This window comes from Peromyscus leucopus, chromosome 1, assembly GCF_004664715.2.
Source record: "Peromyscus leucopus breed LL Stock chromosome 1, UCI_PerLeu_2.1, whole genome shotgun sequence".
Lineage (NCBI taxonomy): Eukaryota > Metazoa > Chordata > Mammalia > Rodentia > Cricetidae > Peromyscus > Peromyscus leucopus.
The window spans coordinates 77930168-77946549 of record NC_051063.1 but is presented as its reverse complement, the minus strand read 5'-3'; the positions used below and the strand labels follow the sequence as shown (position 1 = coordinate 77946549).

At 49.7% G+C, this 16382-nt stretch overlaps 2 protein-coding genes across 2 annotated transcripts; one reads left to right on the top strand and one right to left on the bottom strand.

The window, feature by feature from the left end:
• Positions 1–9509: 9509 nt before the first annotated feature.
• Slx1a (SLX1 homolog A, structure-specific endonuclease subunit) lies at positions 9510–12794 on the bottom strand. Its single transcript, XM_028885486.2, has 6 exons — positions 12522–12794; positions 10806–10857; positions 10364–10702; positions 9954–10081; positions 9714–9798; positions 9510–9639 (listed from the first exon to the last, which is right to left on the bottom strand). The coding sequence occupies exons 1-6, from the start codon at positions 12698–12700 to the stop codon at positions 9610–9612; spliced, it is 813 nt and encodes a 270-aa protein (XP_028741319.1). The 5' UTR covers positions 12701–12794; the 3' UTR covers positions 9510–9609.
• A 141-nt stretch (positions 12795–12935) lies between these two features.
• On the top strand, positions 12936–13775 carry Bola2b (bolA family member 2B). Its single transcript, XM_028885488.2, has 3 exons — positions 12936–13201; positions 13283–13380; positions 13647–13775. The coding sequence occupies exons 1-3, from the start codon at positions 13139–13141 to the stop codon at positions 13732–13734; spliced, it is 249 nt and encodes an 82-aa protein (XP_028741321.1). The 5' UTR covers positions 12936–13138; the 3' UTR covers positions 13735–13775.
• Positions 13776–16382: the final 2607 nt, after the last annotated feature.

Below are 16382 nucleotides of genomic sequence, written 5' to 3'. Positions count from 1 at the left end.
GTGGACTTGGGTTTAGCCTGTAGAAAACAAGTGTTAGGTCCAAGGTGAACATGCAAAATAATGGGGTGTAAACCACAGTCGAAAACCAGAAGCAAAACTTTATTCCAAAAAAATCACCGCGGGACACAAAAAGCTTGTCAGCTAGCTGAAACCACAGCCAGAGTTTGGGATTCTGTAACTGTAGCAACTGTAGGGGGGGGCATTATGAGCCCCTTTTTATATTAAGGGAGCCCTTTTTTATAGTAAGGGGCAAACATTAGGCATGGACAGAAGAATTTTTACAATTTCGAAGTTAAACTTTTAGAGATAAATTGCTCTTTAGGATTAACAATTTTCCATTAACAAGGTTTTAGAGGGTTTCAACTCATTGATAAGTGTATATTCCTGAAGTCTTTCCCAACATAGCTAACTGATGTTTGCCCAAAACCTGCAACTTTTCCTGACATAGCTGGGCTCCCATGGCATGGAGAATATGAAAAAATGCAAAGCAGGTTGTCAAGAAGAACTCATTAAAAGTTAACTTTGGTTTTGGTTGTGAATGGGGGAGGTTATCGAGAATAGCTAACCCCAGGGCTGCAGGGAAAAAATAACATTTGGGTTGCTGACAGAGCTGTCCATCGTAAAACAAAGAAAGGCCTAGTTAAAGGTTAATCCCTATTTGCTGGCAGAGCTGATGCCTGTCAGCGTCCATCTCTTTTGCTTATAATGTCTTATTCCTATATTGCTGTCTTATTCCTATATTCCTGTCTTATTCCTATATACCTATATTCCTATATTCCTGTCTTATTCCTATATACCTATATTCCTATATTCCTGTCTTATTCCTATATTTCTATATTCCTGGACCATTCACAAGAAAGAACGAAAAAAACAAAACAGGATGTCGAAAGGAAGGTAGTTTTATTTTTGCCCTGTTTCTGGCTCCTTCCTCACTCACCTAAACTTAAGGGTAGATCAACAGACAATTGACACAGTCTAGCAAAGGGAGAGAAATGGCCAGATGGAGACAGGACTATTCATGTTCCTAAGCAGTAAACAGAATGATGCCGAATTCAGAAGCTAGACAAGTAATAATTGGATCTCTGGCTTTTGAAAATGCTAATGCACAATGAAAAGGATAGTTAGGCCATTAAAGGCAAGATCAGCACCCTTGGAGGAATGCAGTCAATTCAATCAATATTGAACCTCATGACCATGATGATGCTTGGATAGGAGATGTGATTTCAAGAGGTTTGAGGAGAAATACTCATTTCAAAGGTTTCAATTGCAGTAAACAAAGTCACCTGAAAGAGGACTGTAAGCAGGGCTTTCCTAAAAATAATATCTTTTCAAGGAAAAATTCCAACAGAATGCCCCTCCCTTCTGGATTATGCAGAAGGTGTGATAAAGGTAGACATTGGACTAATGAATGGAGATCAACAAGGGACAGACAAGTAATCCCTTACTTTTTGCTGTGATGAAACACCCCGGGGGGGTCTCTCGCAGGCCCCCATGGTAACTTCTGTTCAGTCCTTTCCTGCCATCATGGAAGAAACTCCTTCCCAGAGCAATTATAGAACCTAATGCCTATTGTAAAAAACCATACTGCTATGGATGATAGAATAGTTATAGAAGAGAGAACAAAAAATCAGGAGAAACCATAAATCAAAATTGATAAAGAGTAAATTTAGAAACTCCCCAAAGTTAGGGTTGGGGAAGGATTTTGTTTTTGTCTTTTCAGGAAACTAAAAACAACCATATTAAAGAATTTAAAGACATTAGGACAAATAAACATCCAAAGAAGAAGGGAGAACTATCCCCAAAAAAAATCACCAAGAATAGGAATAATCTGACCTAATGCTATCTCTGAAGTCTCCAAAAAGATGACAGGCTCTCACAATGATGATTTCATCAGGACGGTGATAAGACCACTAAGCTGACAAACACTGCCTAAAGATCGGCTTTGGACTACAAACTGCTCAGGACAATTTCACAATGGCTACCTGACATAATCTAGCCTCACAGATTCTTCTAGCCAGGACTTGAGACTAGCCTAGCACTTTCCCCTTATACAGAGACTGGACAACAAATGATACAGCTACTTCTCCCATGATTTGACAATTAGCCCAAAATTTTTCTTTTCAGGATCCCCTCAAGATGCCTTTGCCCCAGACGGCAGGAAGTAAATTTAAGAACATGACTCACATATTCTGAAGAGGTGGGGTGGGTGGTTGTTGGTTGTTCAATGAGTTATGGATACTTGTCATTGTTTTGGTGGTTGATTGAAGTTATTATTGGTAATAGTCAGGAAAAAAAAAGCTAAACAAAGGAATTAGATTCAGGGTTCTTGTTTTGAAAAAAAGGAAAAGAAAAAAAAGATGATATAGATATGATAAGATAAAAGGTAGATTGTTGAATTTACTCTGAAAAAAATTATATAGAAATGATAGGATAAAAGAGTAGATTATTGAATCTACTTTGAAAAGAAAAAAGGGAGAATATGGATATGATTAAAACGTAGATTATTGAATCTACTTTTAAAAAGCAACTACTAGTTTTAAATGTTTTACATTGGATTGGATTTTTGTATATTGTATACAAATTTTGTATGTTGACACATATTTGAGATTAATTTTGTTAGAACATACTGTTCATATATTTCTACTCTTGTTCAAGGTATTGTACCTATACAGTTCATTTAAGAATGTAATGCAAATTGACAGTCCTTGAAAGCTAATTAGTATATAAAGAAATTCAAGTTAGTAGTTAGTCATTACAATCAAACTTGTAATCAGGTTAGGTATGTTTTCAAGGTTAAACAGATATATTTTTGATAGACAGGTCATCTTTAAACACTTCAGAGATCTACAGAATATGGCATTTAAGACGTTTTAATAACATAGATTTTTTTTTTAATGACAATGAGACATGTCTGCTCCTGACAGCACCAGTCTACTTCAGAGAAGATGAAGGGCATCGAAGAAACTCCTTATGGAGTTTACTTTCACTGTGGCAAAAGTTAGCCACTGGGCAAGAAAATGCCCTTGTCTTGACTGCTGACAGGATGCTGTCTAAACCGGACAAGCAGGACACAAAAGAAAAGACTGCCAAACCTTGCCAAGACAAGGTAGGAAGGTCCTTCAAATATCCTGCTTCACAGAAAAGTTTGTCAGATATGCTAAGCCTGTAGGCTAAAGATGGATGACTCTCCTGTCTCCCACCTCCTGCCTCTGCCTCCCGAGTGCTGGGATTAAAGGCATGCAACACCACCAACCAGCTACTTTTTCCTTTTATTTAAATAATTATTTTTATTATTTTAAATGATGTGTAGGTGTAAATGTGTGTATATGGGCATTACACATGAGTGCAGGTGGCTGTAAGGCCACATGCATCTGACGCCTGGAGCTAAACTCACAGACAGTTGTGAGGCACCTGATGTGGGTGCTAGGAACGAACTGAAGTCCCATAGAAGAGCAGCAAGAGCTCTTGACCACTGAATCATCTCTCTAGTCTCTTTTTGTTTGTTTGTTTGTTTTTGTTTTTTGTTTTTTGTTTTTCGAGACAGGGTTTCTCTGTGCAGTTTTGGTGCCTGTCCTGGATCTCACCCTGTACTGTAGACCAGGATGGCCTCGAACTCAAGATCCGCCCGGCTCCTCCCACCCCCAGTGCTGGGATTAAAGGTGTGCACCACCACCACCCAGCTCTAGCCCTTTCTTTTAATGATTTGTATTTTATTTATTTATTGCTATTTTATTATTTTCAAGAGTTTTATTTACTTATGTATTTGAGTGTTCTATTTGCATGTCTGCCTGCATGACAGAAGAGGGCATCAGATCTCATTACAGATGGTTGTGAGCCACCATGTGGTTACTGGAAATTGAACTCAGGGCCTCTAAAAAGAGCAGCCAGTGCTCTTAACCCAGCTGAGATTATTTTTAATTATGTGTGTGTGTGTTCGGTGATCTATATGCCTGTGAGTGCAGGAGGCTGTGAAGGCCAGAGGCATCTGTTCCCGGGAACTAGTGTCACAGGCTGCTGTGAGGGGCCCAGTATGGACACTGAACAGAAATCAGGTCCTGTACTAGGCAGCAAGTGCTCCTAATTGCTAAGCCGTCACTCCAGCCTGTGGGGCCTGGGATTTATTTGGATTTAGAGTTTACTATCTGGTGATTCCTTTCCCTCCTTTAGTGATTTTGTTTGTCTGTCTTTTTTGAGACAGGGTTTCTCTGTGTAACAGTCATAGCAGTCCTAGAACTGACTTTGTAGACCAGGCTGGCTCAGACATCCACCTGCCTCTGCCTCCCGAGTGCTGGGATTAAAAGTGTGTGCTACCTCCACCTGGCTGTCCCTCCATTTTTCATATTTGTCTAAAGCATCAGATCTCAACCTGTGGGTCATGATTCCCTTGGGGGTCAAATGATCCTTACACAGGGGCCACATATCAGATATTGTGCATATCAGATATTTACCATATGATTCATAACAGTCACAAAATACTTACAGTTATAAAGTAGCAACAAAATAATTTCATGGTTGGGGGTCACCACAGCATGAGGAACTGTAGTAAAGGGGCACAGCATTAGGAAGTTGAGAACCCCTGGATGGTTTCTATGAGCCCCTTCTGTAGCAGGGACTGGGTCTCTGTCTCTACAGTTTTTGTTTGGCTGGAGTAAGAATGGGCCCCCCAACCTCCTCTCCCTGTGGTATGACAGGTACAGAGACCCATCACATACAGGGGGGATGGGCTGGGTTTCAGAGACAGAATCTCTGCTGGGGGAGAGACTCATAAAGCAATGGACGCTTACCACCTGTTGCTAAGGGTAGAAAGCCAACAAGCACACAAATGGACACTAGGTCCCCCTTCACCCATCCTAGGGACCCACAACCTCATGGAGCCCAGAAAAGAAAAGCTGACTGGCAGGTCTATATCAGCCAGTGGTGTCTTCTTGGGGAAAGACAACAAGGGTTTTATTTTGATCAATTTAAATACTGCACCACAGCCCCCATCAAGCTTACACCCCCCCCACCCCCACACTGACATGGCAGGATGTGCGATGGGAGCAGGCCCAGCTGTTCTAGTACCAGTTCTTTGTTTTTAGAGTCTTCCCAGTGCTGTGGAAACAGCCCTGCCATGTGGCCCCAGCTGGACTTGGCTGCTGTGGATGCCCACATCCTGACAGCCTTACTCCTCCTCTTTTTCCTCACTTTGATACAGGCTGTGAGGAGGCAAGGCTGGCCTGGAATTTGCTCTGTAGTGGAGCAGAATGACCCTGAGCATCTATATAGTTCTCCTGTTTTTATCGGTAATGGCCTCTCGGTAATGAAAGAGCTGAGACCGCAGCACAGGAACAGTGGTCTGTCCGGGGCTGTCTAGTGCCGTCCTGACTTCTCATGCTGTCCTTCTGACCCAGCGAGCTCTAGGGGACCAGAGACACAGGCAAGTGCGTCTTGAACAGCCTCGGGACCGGCATGTTTTCCAGAGCTTCAAGACCTAAGCATGTGTAGGGAAGTGATGGTGATCAGAACCCTGGTCCTCTTTGCCTCGATGTCATTTCCCCAGGGTTCCCTCACATACCTGAGGGGACACCAGGGCTTTTGAACTCTAGGAAGGAGTTAGATGGGAGCCCAGTGACATTTCTCTAGATTAACATCCTGATAGATTGTGTCAAGCGTCTCCCTGACCCAGGCGGTACCTGGAAAGGAGGATGTGGAAAGAAAGTCGGAAGGCTGAGGACTTGGCTCTGCCTGCCGATCAGAAGCTGCAGGCCTGGTTATGGCATTCTGCTGGCTTACCAGACTTTGGGTACGTGCTGATGAGCAGGTCATCAGGAACGGTTTGAAAGTTTTGCAGTTCGGCAGTCCCCTTTGCAATCTGTCTAATCGGGGTGACCTGCAGGTACACGAGTGGCCGGCGGGGGTTTCCTGAACCCGTTCCATGTTGCTGAGACAGAGCCATCCCATTTCTGTTAGTACACACCACTACCATCTGAGGCACTCTTGCCTTGAAATAAAGAGCAGGAGGCTTTGGGGGGCTGAGCACTCGGCTGGAGTTCACAGAGCCAGCAAGTTGGTAGGGCTGTGACTGGAAGGCAGATCTAACTTCAGGGCAGTGGTCCCCAGTCTGGCTGAACAGCGGTTTACCTGCAGAACATTTCCTGAGCTCAGTACCCCACTGGTAGCCAGACCACTGGAGAACTCTTGGGGGTAGAGCCCAGATGCAGTTTGGCAGCTTCCCAGGAGACGCCACACTGTACCAGAGAAGGTCCCCTGGCACCTGCCCATGCTCACGGCTTGCAGCCTGCTTGGATTCTCCAACTACCTCCCACTGCCGCTGTCAGTCTATCACCGTGACCTCCTGTCCTCACTACGTCCCTTCTTCAGCTTCTCAGGCCATCCACGTAAGGCAGCCAGTCAGGGTATGCACTCCTTAGATCCCACCTGCCCAGCCCGTTTTCAACTTGGCACCAGGGACAAATACAGTTAGTTGAAGCCCCGAGCTTGTTTGGGGGTTAGAAGCTTCTCCACGCATGAGCATAACTTCTGCGCAGCTGGAGATGACTGAGATGGGGTAAGCACAGAGAAAGAACACAGAAGGGAAGAGCCCGGGCAGAGACCAGACAGGAGCTGCCCACACAACCAGAGCAAGCCTCAGGTGGAGCATGTTGGAGTGAGGTGCTGGGCAGAGCAAAGGCTCACCTGACGTAAGAGGACGTGGCCCTGTGGCCTCCTGGGCACACAGCTTACTGTGTACGCGGCCTTGGGTACAGGGTTCTTTCTGGGGGTGGGGTTCTGAAAGTCCCCTATGGGAGGAATTTAGAACCGTTTCCTTGAAAGGGTGAAGCAGAGGAAGCTTTATTTAAGTACTAAGACTGGCTGTCCTTCATGAAGGAAGTAGAGGTTGAAGATGGGGTACTCGGTCACCCTCTAGAGAACCCCAGCTAGAACCCAGCTAATCGCATCTGCAAACCAAAACTTGGCTGGCCCTTAGGTACAGCATGAAAGGACAGCCAGGGGAGAAGGCGCCCACAGGCGGGCTGCTTTGTTTTCCCAACAGTGATCTACACCTGGTTGGCCCTGGAAATCTCTGCAGGATGGCCTTTTTCTAACACGTCACCAGGTCGAGGTCGAGGGGGAGAATGACAGGGCAAGGTGGGCGGGGCCGCTTCCCTTCCCATAGGTGCAGACCAGCAGTGAGGAGAGCTGAGGCTGGGGCTTCTTCCAGTTCTCTGAGAACTCCCTGGTTTGCGAGCATGGAAACCAGAGTGATAGTGTGGACCCTGTGAAGGGACCATGGGTCAGAGCAGGGGAGCTGCGGGAAGGGCGGGCCTCTAAGGGTCCTGGAAGGACCCTCACTAGAACGGTAGTTAGTGGGTCAGTCTCCTGAAGGCTCCAGGAGGGAGCCTCCCTCACCTCATGATTCCTGAGAAGAGAGCCAGAGAGCAACATGTGAGTGAACCACAGGGCTCTGTGGAGAGCAGACAGCCATCACCTTAGTCTCGGTGTTTATGTCACTGGCCTGGCAGAAGTGAAGACCTAAGTAGACACTTGTGTCTCTCAAGCTGACTATCAGACTCCTGAACAATGAAGAATTGGGAATTTCCTCCGGGAAAAATCATGCTGGGGAAAAGAAAGGGCCCCAGCTAGAGAGGGAAGTTGTCTCCCTGAAAGAGATCTCACGTAGTTCAACATGTCCAACCACCTTACAGGAGATGGAAGCCCAGATAGCGTGTCAGTCAGTGGTGGGTACGACCAAACCTTGACCAAAACTGCTTAGGTGAGCATGTCCTTGGACCTCCATTTAAACTTTGACCTCACTGAAGGACCTTGAAGATGTGCTCAAGGGGTTTGCTGGACCTCAGTCCCTCTCCCAGTATGACCACACTGAATAATTTCCTTTTTCTGCTTTGAATTCTTAATGTGGCTCTTTTAATTGGCTTATTCAGCACAGGTGGTCAGACTGACTTGGCAGAGGTTGTGACTCCCAAGTCCAGGAACATCTAGATGAAGACCTAGCAGCGAGCTTGGCTCTGGAGGCGGGCGGGGCCCTCTGCAAACACCTGGGTTGGCAGAGAAACGGCCTGAGTGAGGCAGGAAGGAAATACAGTTCAGCACAACTCAGTAGCCGGTGTTGGTTCAAGCTTCTAGATTCTGACACCGAGCAGCTTATTTTACACATATTTAAGGACAGTTCAATTTGGGGGGCATCTCCCAATGTAACATGACCCCCTGTGCACAAGGAGACATGATTACATCAAAACTCTTCTCAAAGTACCTGTCACTTCTTCCATGAAGGTGGGCTCTGTAGATAGGCTACATCTTAAGGGCCTGGGGGGATCTGGTGTGGTCTCAGTCATACAGCTAGTACAGAGGTCCTCTGGGCTACTAGCCACCTCTGGTCCTGGTTGGGGAAGCTTCGGGGGAGCCAGGTATGGAATGGTCCTACAGTTAGCACAGGGGCTACCCAGCCTGTTAGCCACCTCATTCCTAGCCTTGGGGCAGAAAACATCTTGTCCCTTGAAAAGACAATCTCGCTTGGTTAGCATTCCTGTTTTCCCTCATGCTTATCTGTGAGCACAAGGACCTCTGTGCTCCAGCAGAGGCACACAGTCTCCAAGCCACAGGTGCTGGCCTCCTGGGTTTTTAATTATTCTATTTAGCTTCCGCTATAAGCCTATTTATTTATTTATTTATTTTTTTGGTTTTTCGAGACAGGGTTTCTCTGTGTAGCTTTGCGCCTTTCCTGGGACTCACTTGGTAGCCCAGGCTGGCCTCGAACTCACAGAGATCCGCCTGGCTCTGCCTCCCGCGTGCTGGGATTAAAGGCGTGCGCCACCACCGCCCAGCTATAAGCCTATTTTTTTAAAGATTTATTCATTTATTTTATGTATATGAATGCTCTACCTGCATGTACAACTTTATGCCAGAACAGGGCATCAGATCTCCTTATGGATGGTTGTGAGCCACCATGTGGGAATTGAACTCAGGACCTCTAGAAGAGCAGCCAGTGCGAATAACCACTGAGCCACCTGTCCAGCCCCAACTGTCAGCTTTACCCAGCCCAGCCATATCTGAGGGATCCCCAGTGGGGGACTGCCTCAGCCGGATGGGCCTGTGGGCATGTCTGGGGGGGCATTTTCTTGAGTGTTGATTGACATGAGGGCCCAGCCCACTCTGGGTAGGTGGTCCTGGGCTGGGTGAGAGTGCTACTAAAGCCCCATCGAGAGAGTGTGCCAGTCAGCAGCCTTCTTCCATGGCTTCTGCTCCAGGTGCCCACCCTGACTTCCCTCACTGATGGGAGGCCATTACCTGGCAGTGTAAGATGAAACAATCTCTTTCCTCCCCAAGTCGCTGGTCCCAGTGTTTATCACAGCCACTGGCAAGTAAATAAGACAGTAACTGTTACTTCTGAGAAGGGCAAGGAAGTAGCAAGGCCACACGTCAGGCCCAAAATCTCGACTTCCCTCCCTTCCTCCCTCCCTTCCTTCCTTCCCTCCTTCCTTCCTTCCTTTCTCTGAGAAAACACCAGAAGGTACCCTTAGCTCAGCGTTTTTATTGTGCTCAAGTAAAAGCTGCCAAGCACTGAAGACGGAGGCAGAAAAGGAACAGGGTGAACGTGGGGGACACTTAGAATCAGGTCTCCAGCAAGTCTGTCCAGTGCTCCTGTAAGGACAAAAGGGTAGGTCGGGGGTAGTCTTGGAGGACTGGGGGAAGGCGGGGCCAGAGTCACCTCTCACCTCTTCCAATTCCAAGTCCTCTTCCTCCTCGGTGTCCACGCGGCACTGCCCGACCAGGCTTCCCCAAAGCAATGAGTTCTTACAGCTGCCAAAGGGCGCGGTTGGTGGAGAGGGAAGAGTCAGGCACCCCCGGCCCTCCACCGGGCCCTGAGTGTCAAGGTGAGACTCCCTAGCCAGGACTGAAACGCGGAGCACCTTCTTTCCAGGCCTACACGGGCTGGGAAGGGGGCCTGGACTCACCTAGGACAATGGCCCTCGAGGGGTAGAAGCTGCCCGGGATCTTCCCGCAGGAACTCCTCTGCCAGGCAGATGATATGGGCTCTTAGGGGACAACCGGGGTGGGGGCAGCACAGGGGGCCCTCTTCATCCTGTCAGAGGTGGCAGGTAAGGAGACACGGAAGTAACTCGAGAGAGCAGCACACGGCTTGTGAGGCAAGAAAGAGAGGAAATAAAGCAGGAAGCACAGAAAAGAGCCATGACTTCAAAAGGAGGCCAGGAAAGATCTACACGGTGACTGGTTGCCCATTCAGAGGCTCTAACCGCCCCTGGCAGGCACTGACAGGCCAGGAAAGAGCTGAGAGTGCGATCGGCCTCATTAGACCGAGTCAGGGAGGCCAAACTCCGGGGTCTCCGCCCCCGTGTGCCCCTACCTGCAGCAAACGCGCGCACAGCATGCAGCTGGCCTTGGCATCAAGATCCAGCGGGCGCTCGCTGTCAGCCTCACTCGCCGTGAGTCGCTTCGGGACCGAGGGCTGGGGTGGCGGCGGCCCAAAGGCGATGGGCATGTGTGGTGGTGGTGCCGGAGAGAGTTCCTGGCGGAAGTCGGGTCGCAGCCAGCGCAGGGTTAGAGGGAGGCGCAGCCACGGAGGAGCTCGGAGCATGTGCGCCAACACGCGCAGGTGGAAGGCAAAGGAGGCCTCGCTGCGCAGGCGCGGCCCCACGTGAGTCAGGCGGCGTGAGGCGTGAGGATGCTGCCAGGCCCATTCAAACTATAGAAGGGACACGGACGACGAGGTCAGGGTGGTCCCGGGCAAGGTCCTCTAGACAAACTCAAAGCCCCAGGCTAGCCTGCCCTTAAGACACCTTTCTTACCCGAAGGGCGGCCACAGCAGACGGGAAACCGTGCAGGATCAGCACCATGTCCCTTGGGAGGAGAGGGCACGGCCAGTAAGTCCCCATCGCACTGATTCCCCACTTCCCCCCGGGTTCCAGTTCACGTTGAGAGCCCAGTTCACACCATTTCATGGAGATGGCACCTGCCAACCTCAGGCTCCTCACCCAGGCCTTGACCTCTCCTTTGAAAGTATTATTCTAGACCCAGCCTTGCTGACTAGGGCCCCTGTCTCCTGATCCCAGTCTTTAAAACAAGTTTTACTGGTGTATATTAACTGTACAAAATAGTTAAATTATGTAATGTATTTGGACATTACTTATCATAACCACTTCCCTCTTTTTTTTGACTTCTTCCTCATTCCAAATAGCTCCCTTCTTACATAATTTCATAACTTTTTCTTTAAATTCCAAATGAGAGAACACTTGAAATATTTGTTATGTAACTTATCATGATGATGTCCAGTTCCATCCACTTTCTCACAAGGGTATAATTTCATTCATCGTTACGGCTGAGTCACATTGCATTTGGGGGCTGGAGAGGTGGTTCCGTTAGGAGCACCTGCAGAGGACCTGGGCTCAGAACTGTCTGTAACCCCCATTCCAGGGGATCCGGCGCCCTCTTGTGACCTCTGCGGGCACTGCATGAACACGGTGCACTTAAGATGAAGGCAAAACACTCCTATGAACCAAATTAAAATAAACTGGGTTTTCAAAACTACACCTTGCATATGTCACATTTTCTTCACCTGTTGATGGGCCCTGTGCTGGATAGTTTTATGTCAACTTGACACGAGGTAGAGTCATCAGAGAAGAGGGAGCCTCAGTTGAGAAAATTTCTCCTAAGACCAGGCTGTATGCAGGCCTGGAGAGCATTTTCTTAGTGATTGAGGTGGAAGGGCCCAGGCCTTGGGTACAACCCCTGGGCCAGTGGTCCTGGATCCATGGACTCTTTCTTGTTTGAGTTCCTATCCTGACTTCCTCCAGTGATGACTAGTGAATGTGGAAGAGTAAATGCTTTCCTCCCCAGTAAGCTTTTTGGTCATGTGCTTCATCACAGCAACAGTAACCCTAAGACAAGCACTTAGTCTGATCCCATAACTTAGCTTTCGTATTTATTTTTTTCTTAGATTTATTTTATTATTTTATGTGTATGAGTGTTTTTGCCTGTATGTACGTATTTATGTATGTGTACCACGTGCGTGCCTGGTGGGAGCAGAGGTCAGAAGAGGGCGTTCCATACCCTGGTACTGGAGTTACAGACCAACGCTTAGCTTGTGACCCCGTTCACCAATTAACCATCCCAAATCTTTTTTTTTTTTTTTTTTTTTTGGTTTATTTATTTATTATGTACACAGCATGTATGACTGCAGGTCAGATGGTTGTGAGCCACCATGGAGTCTGTCCTGGAACTCACTCTGTAGACCCGGCTGGCCTCGAACTCACAGAGATCTGCCTGGCTCTGCCTCCCGAGTGTTGGGATTAAAGGTGTGCGCCACCACCGCCCGGCTACCATCCCAAATCTGAATCTAGCCTTTACAAAGTCCACGAGGTGCCGCCTTCCCACTGCGGGTGACAGGCCAGGGACTCAGCACCGCCCATGATCACAGAAATGGCCCCGCCTCTGTCTTTGGGCTTCTGTCCAGGCGGTCCGCCTCCTATCCGAAGCCTTCCGGCAAGACACCAGCGCCCTCTTACCAGGGTCCTCTCCCGCTGGTCCTCCAGGCGCCACCTTTTTTGCGACCGGCGTTGTGCTGCCGGACCCGACGGGCAGGATTGACAGTGAATCCCACGTAAACGCGGCCCCGATGCCGAGGGTTCTGGCAGTAGAGCAGGTAGACCCCGAAGAAGCGCCCCGGCCTCGCTGTAGGTCCCATCTGGACTTTCTGGGCGGGGGGTCCGAAGTCGGGGGTGGTTGTTCCTGGGACCTTGGCCCTCGGGAAGGGCTGGGTAGCCAGGACTGCAAAACGTTTTGTTTAGGGAAAAGCCCTCAAGGATGAGCGTGCAGCGCCCTGGAAACCCGGCAGCGCGGCTTGGTGCGCCGCCTGCTGGCAGGAGGAGGATGAGCAAACGCCGCCTCACCGCCCGCCGCCTCCCAGCCCGGCTCGGATTGGCTAACTGCTGGGGCGGAACCTCCCCAGGGTGGCGAATTCCGCTGCGCTGGGAGACGGAAGTGCTGCTTTCGAGGCCGCCCCAGGAAGGGCGGAAGTGAGCGGCGTGGAGGAAGTGGCTGCAGTGAGGGCGGAAGGCGGGGTGGCGGGGACCCGAGGCGAGGTTCTGGGCACGCCTGCCTCTGCCCCCACCGGGCTGTGGCCATGGAACTCAGCGCCGACTACCTCCGCGAGAAGCTGCGGCGGGACCTGGAGGCAGAGCATGTGGTAAGTGCGGGGCCGGGGCCTCGGGCGGTGGGGAAGGGCTCCCGGGCGAGTGCCTCATGGTCCGGGTCCCCTGCCGGCTAGGAGGTGGAGGACACGACTCTCAACCGTTGCGCGACCAGCTTCCGAGTCCTGGTGGTGTCGGCTAAGTTCGAGGGAAAGCCACTGCTCCAGAGACACCGGTGAGCCCCCGGGAGCCCCCCGCCCAGCGCTTCGGGCTCGGGACGGCAGCCCGGGTCGCTGCCTGCTCGGGTGGGGACTAACTCACGCCCAAAGCCCAGTGATGTGGCCCATAACCCGAGAGCGCCCCTGCCTTTGTGGTTGGATTTCTGTCCCCTCCTCGAATCCCCACGTCCTGGAGACATCTCCGATCTCCCTGGTCACGTTGGCTTCGGAGCCTACCACCCTAGCCGAGGCCGATCATTTCCCAATCCCATCTCTCTCCCAGGCTGGTGAATGAATGCTTAGCTGAAGAGCTCCCGCACATCCACGCCTTTGAGCAGAAAACTCTGACCCCAGAGCAGTGGCGGAAGTGAGGGACCCAGGCCCGGACAGCCATTAAATTGTAAATCAGGTCCACCTTGTGTCAGTGTGCTGTTTGAGGGCTCCGAGGCCGAGGCGAGGACTTGGCTTTCCCCTGCCTCTCCTCCAGCCATTGCTTTGGCATTGTTCTGTCCTTTCGTCTCTGTCAAGGATGCCTTGTAAACCTTCTCTGTCTACTCCTGTGGCACTGTCACCAAGGTCAGCCCCCAGAAAGCAGGGTGTTCCTGCTCTGCCTGCCCGCCAGAACCAGAAACCCTGAGCCTTTTCCTACTGTCTCCCTCTCTCTAGGCTCCTGGAGGCATCAGAAACAAGACACACCTTTCCTGTCACGTTGTCAGTCTCTTTTCAGGCGTCAAGGAGCATGATGTTCCGTCCAGCTCCTGCACATCTAATTCCTCTCCTCTGTCGATCTTTGGTTTTGTCCTGTTTTGTCTTTTAGACAGGCTCTCAGTGTGTTTTCCAGACTGCTCTTAAATTCAGAGAGGACCACTCAGATGGTTCTCTCGCCTTAGTCTTCCCTTCATCTGTGACTGCAGATGTCATCACCACGCTCAGTTCTTCCCCATACTGTCCAGACCTGTCTCTGACACTTAATGCTTCGTTATCTCTACCTCCACCTTCTCATTCTTCCATCAAAGAGACTGATCAAGCTGAAGTCATAGTCACTGGTCAGGCCTTCTCCATCCCCAGGATCATTTCCTGAACGTTTTTAGTTCCTCTGGAGAACTAGTGATTCAATCTACTCACAAGGATCCTAAAGGAGGACACAGGAAAGATGAAGAGAGTACCCTCGCCCACATCTCCAGAGGAGTAACCCCTTCATTCTCCATTGATGGCCCTCCTCCAGTTTATGGGAGAGAAGGGACTTACCCAGGCTCACATGTCCTGTCAGAGGGCAAAACACAGCTGGGTGGGCAGGCCTGTTTGTGTGCCATTCTCTATATCCAGATAACTCCATGGCATGCTGAGGAGGAAAGGGCTGGGGTCCTGGGTATTCTCTGAACTGTATGACTTCAGCCCTGTGGTGGCCATGATACCCTCCTGAGCCCCTGTATCTCATCCCAGCTCTGGAGTCTCCCACACTGAGGATAGAGCTATTGGAGGAGCTTGCCCAGCACACATGAAGCCCTGAGTTCAGTCCTGAGTGCCATATAAACCAGCACCGTGATATATACACTCCTAGAACAGCACTTGAGAGGTAGAGATAGAAGTGTTAGGAGTTCAAGACCACCCTGGGCAATGGGAGACAGTCACAAAACACACAAAAACAAACACTCCTGTAGACAGATGCCGGGTCCTGTGAAACCACGGGAAATGCTCCGAGGCAGCAGAATGCTGTGAATGAAAGGGGTTACTTAAACCATCACTCCAGAACTGCCCTCAGCCAACCATTGCCCTGCTCTGTGTTTCAGTCCAGAGTCAGGCTGTTCCCTCTTTCCTAAGCTTTGCCCTTATGGGACTTTGTCTTCCAAGTTGTTTTTGGTTTTGTTTGTTGGTTTGTTTGTTTGAGACAGGGACTCTCTGTGACTCTCTCCTGGCTGTCCCGGAACTCAGAGATCCGCCTGCCTCTGCTTCCACAGTGCTGGTCTAAAGGCGCATGTCACCACACCTGGCTCATTTGTAGTTGTGGATTCGGGTGTAGTTGCTTGCAGAGGGTGCCAAGTTTCCTGAAGCTGGAGTTGCAGGTGGTTGTGAGCTGCCTGATGTGGGTGTTGGGATCTGAATTTTGGTCCCTTGAAAGGGCAGCAAATGTTCTTAACTACTGAGCTATGTTTCCAGCACAAGATTTATTTCTACTTATGTGTATGAATATATGTGCATGCAGGTGTCATGAGTGTACATGTATATGTGTACATGCCTACACATGAGTGGAGGCCAGAAGAGGATGTCAGGTGTCCTCTGTCACTTTCTACTTATTCCTTTGAACCTGGTGCTTGCATCTTTGTTAGGCCAGCCAGCTGCACAGTCCTGTTTCTGTTCACATCACAGCTGTGGCTACAGGTATGCAGGGACACCCATCTTGTGACATGGGTGCTGGGATCTGAGTTTCAGCACTCATGACTGCAGAGCAAACACTGAACCACTAAGTCATCTTTCTGGCCTCTTTTTTTTTTTCTTTTTGGTTATTGTTTGTCTTATTACAGTTGTTTTTTGAGACAGGGTCTCTATTTTAGGCTAGCTTTGACTTCTGATCCTCCCGCCATTACCTCCCAAGTGCTGAGATTACAGGTGTGGGTCACGACACCTGGCTTATGCAGTGCTGGGGATCAAACCGAGGGCCTGGTACATGCTGCCACCCAGGCTACATCCCAGCTCCATTCTGGTCTGGTTTGGTTTGGGAGGCAGTAGCTCACTTGATAACCCACTCTCAGCTGAGTCTCTAGCTTGAAACTCCCAGCCGTCCCCAGTCTCCCAAGAGTTTGGGCTGCAGGTGTGAGTCGCTTCTGATCAGAAGTCTTGTTCTTTCTGTTCTTTGAGTGTGTAGTTGGAAGTGTCACCGTGTGCTTGTTGGTTTCCCCATAAGCACCAGTGTCGGGACAGCTGTATGCAGTTTGCTCAAGTTGACCAGGAAGTGCTAATTTGGGGTCAGGGCTAGGGGCAGAGCTAGAATGATGAAGAGCCTCCCTAGCATGTCAGCGGC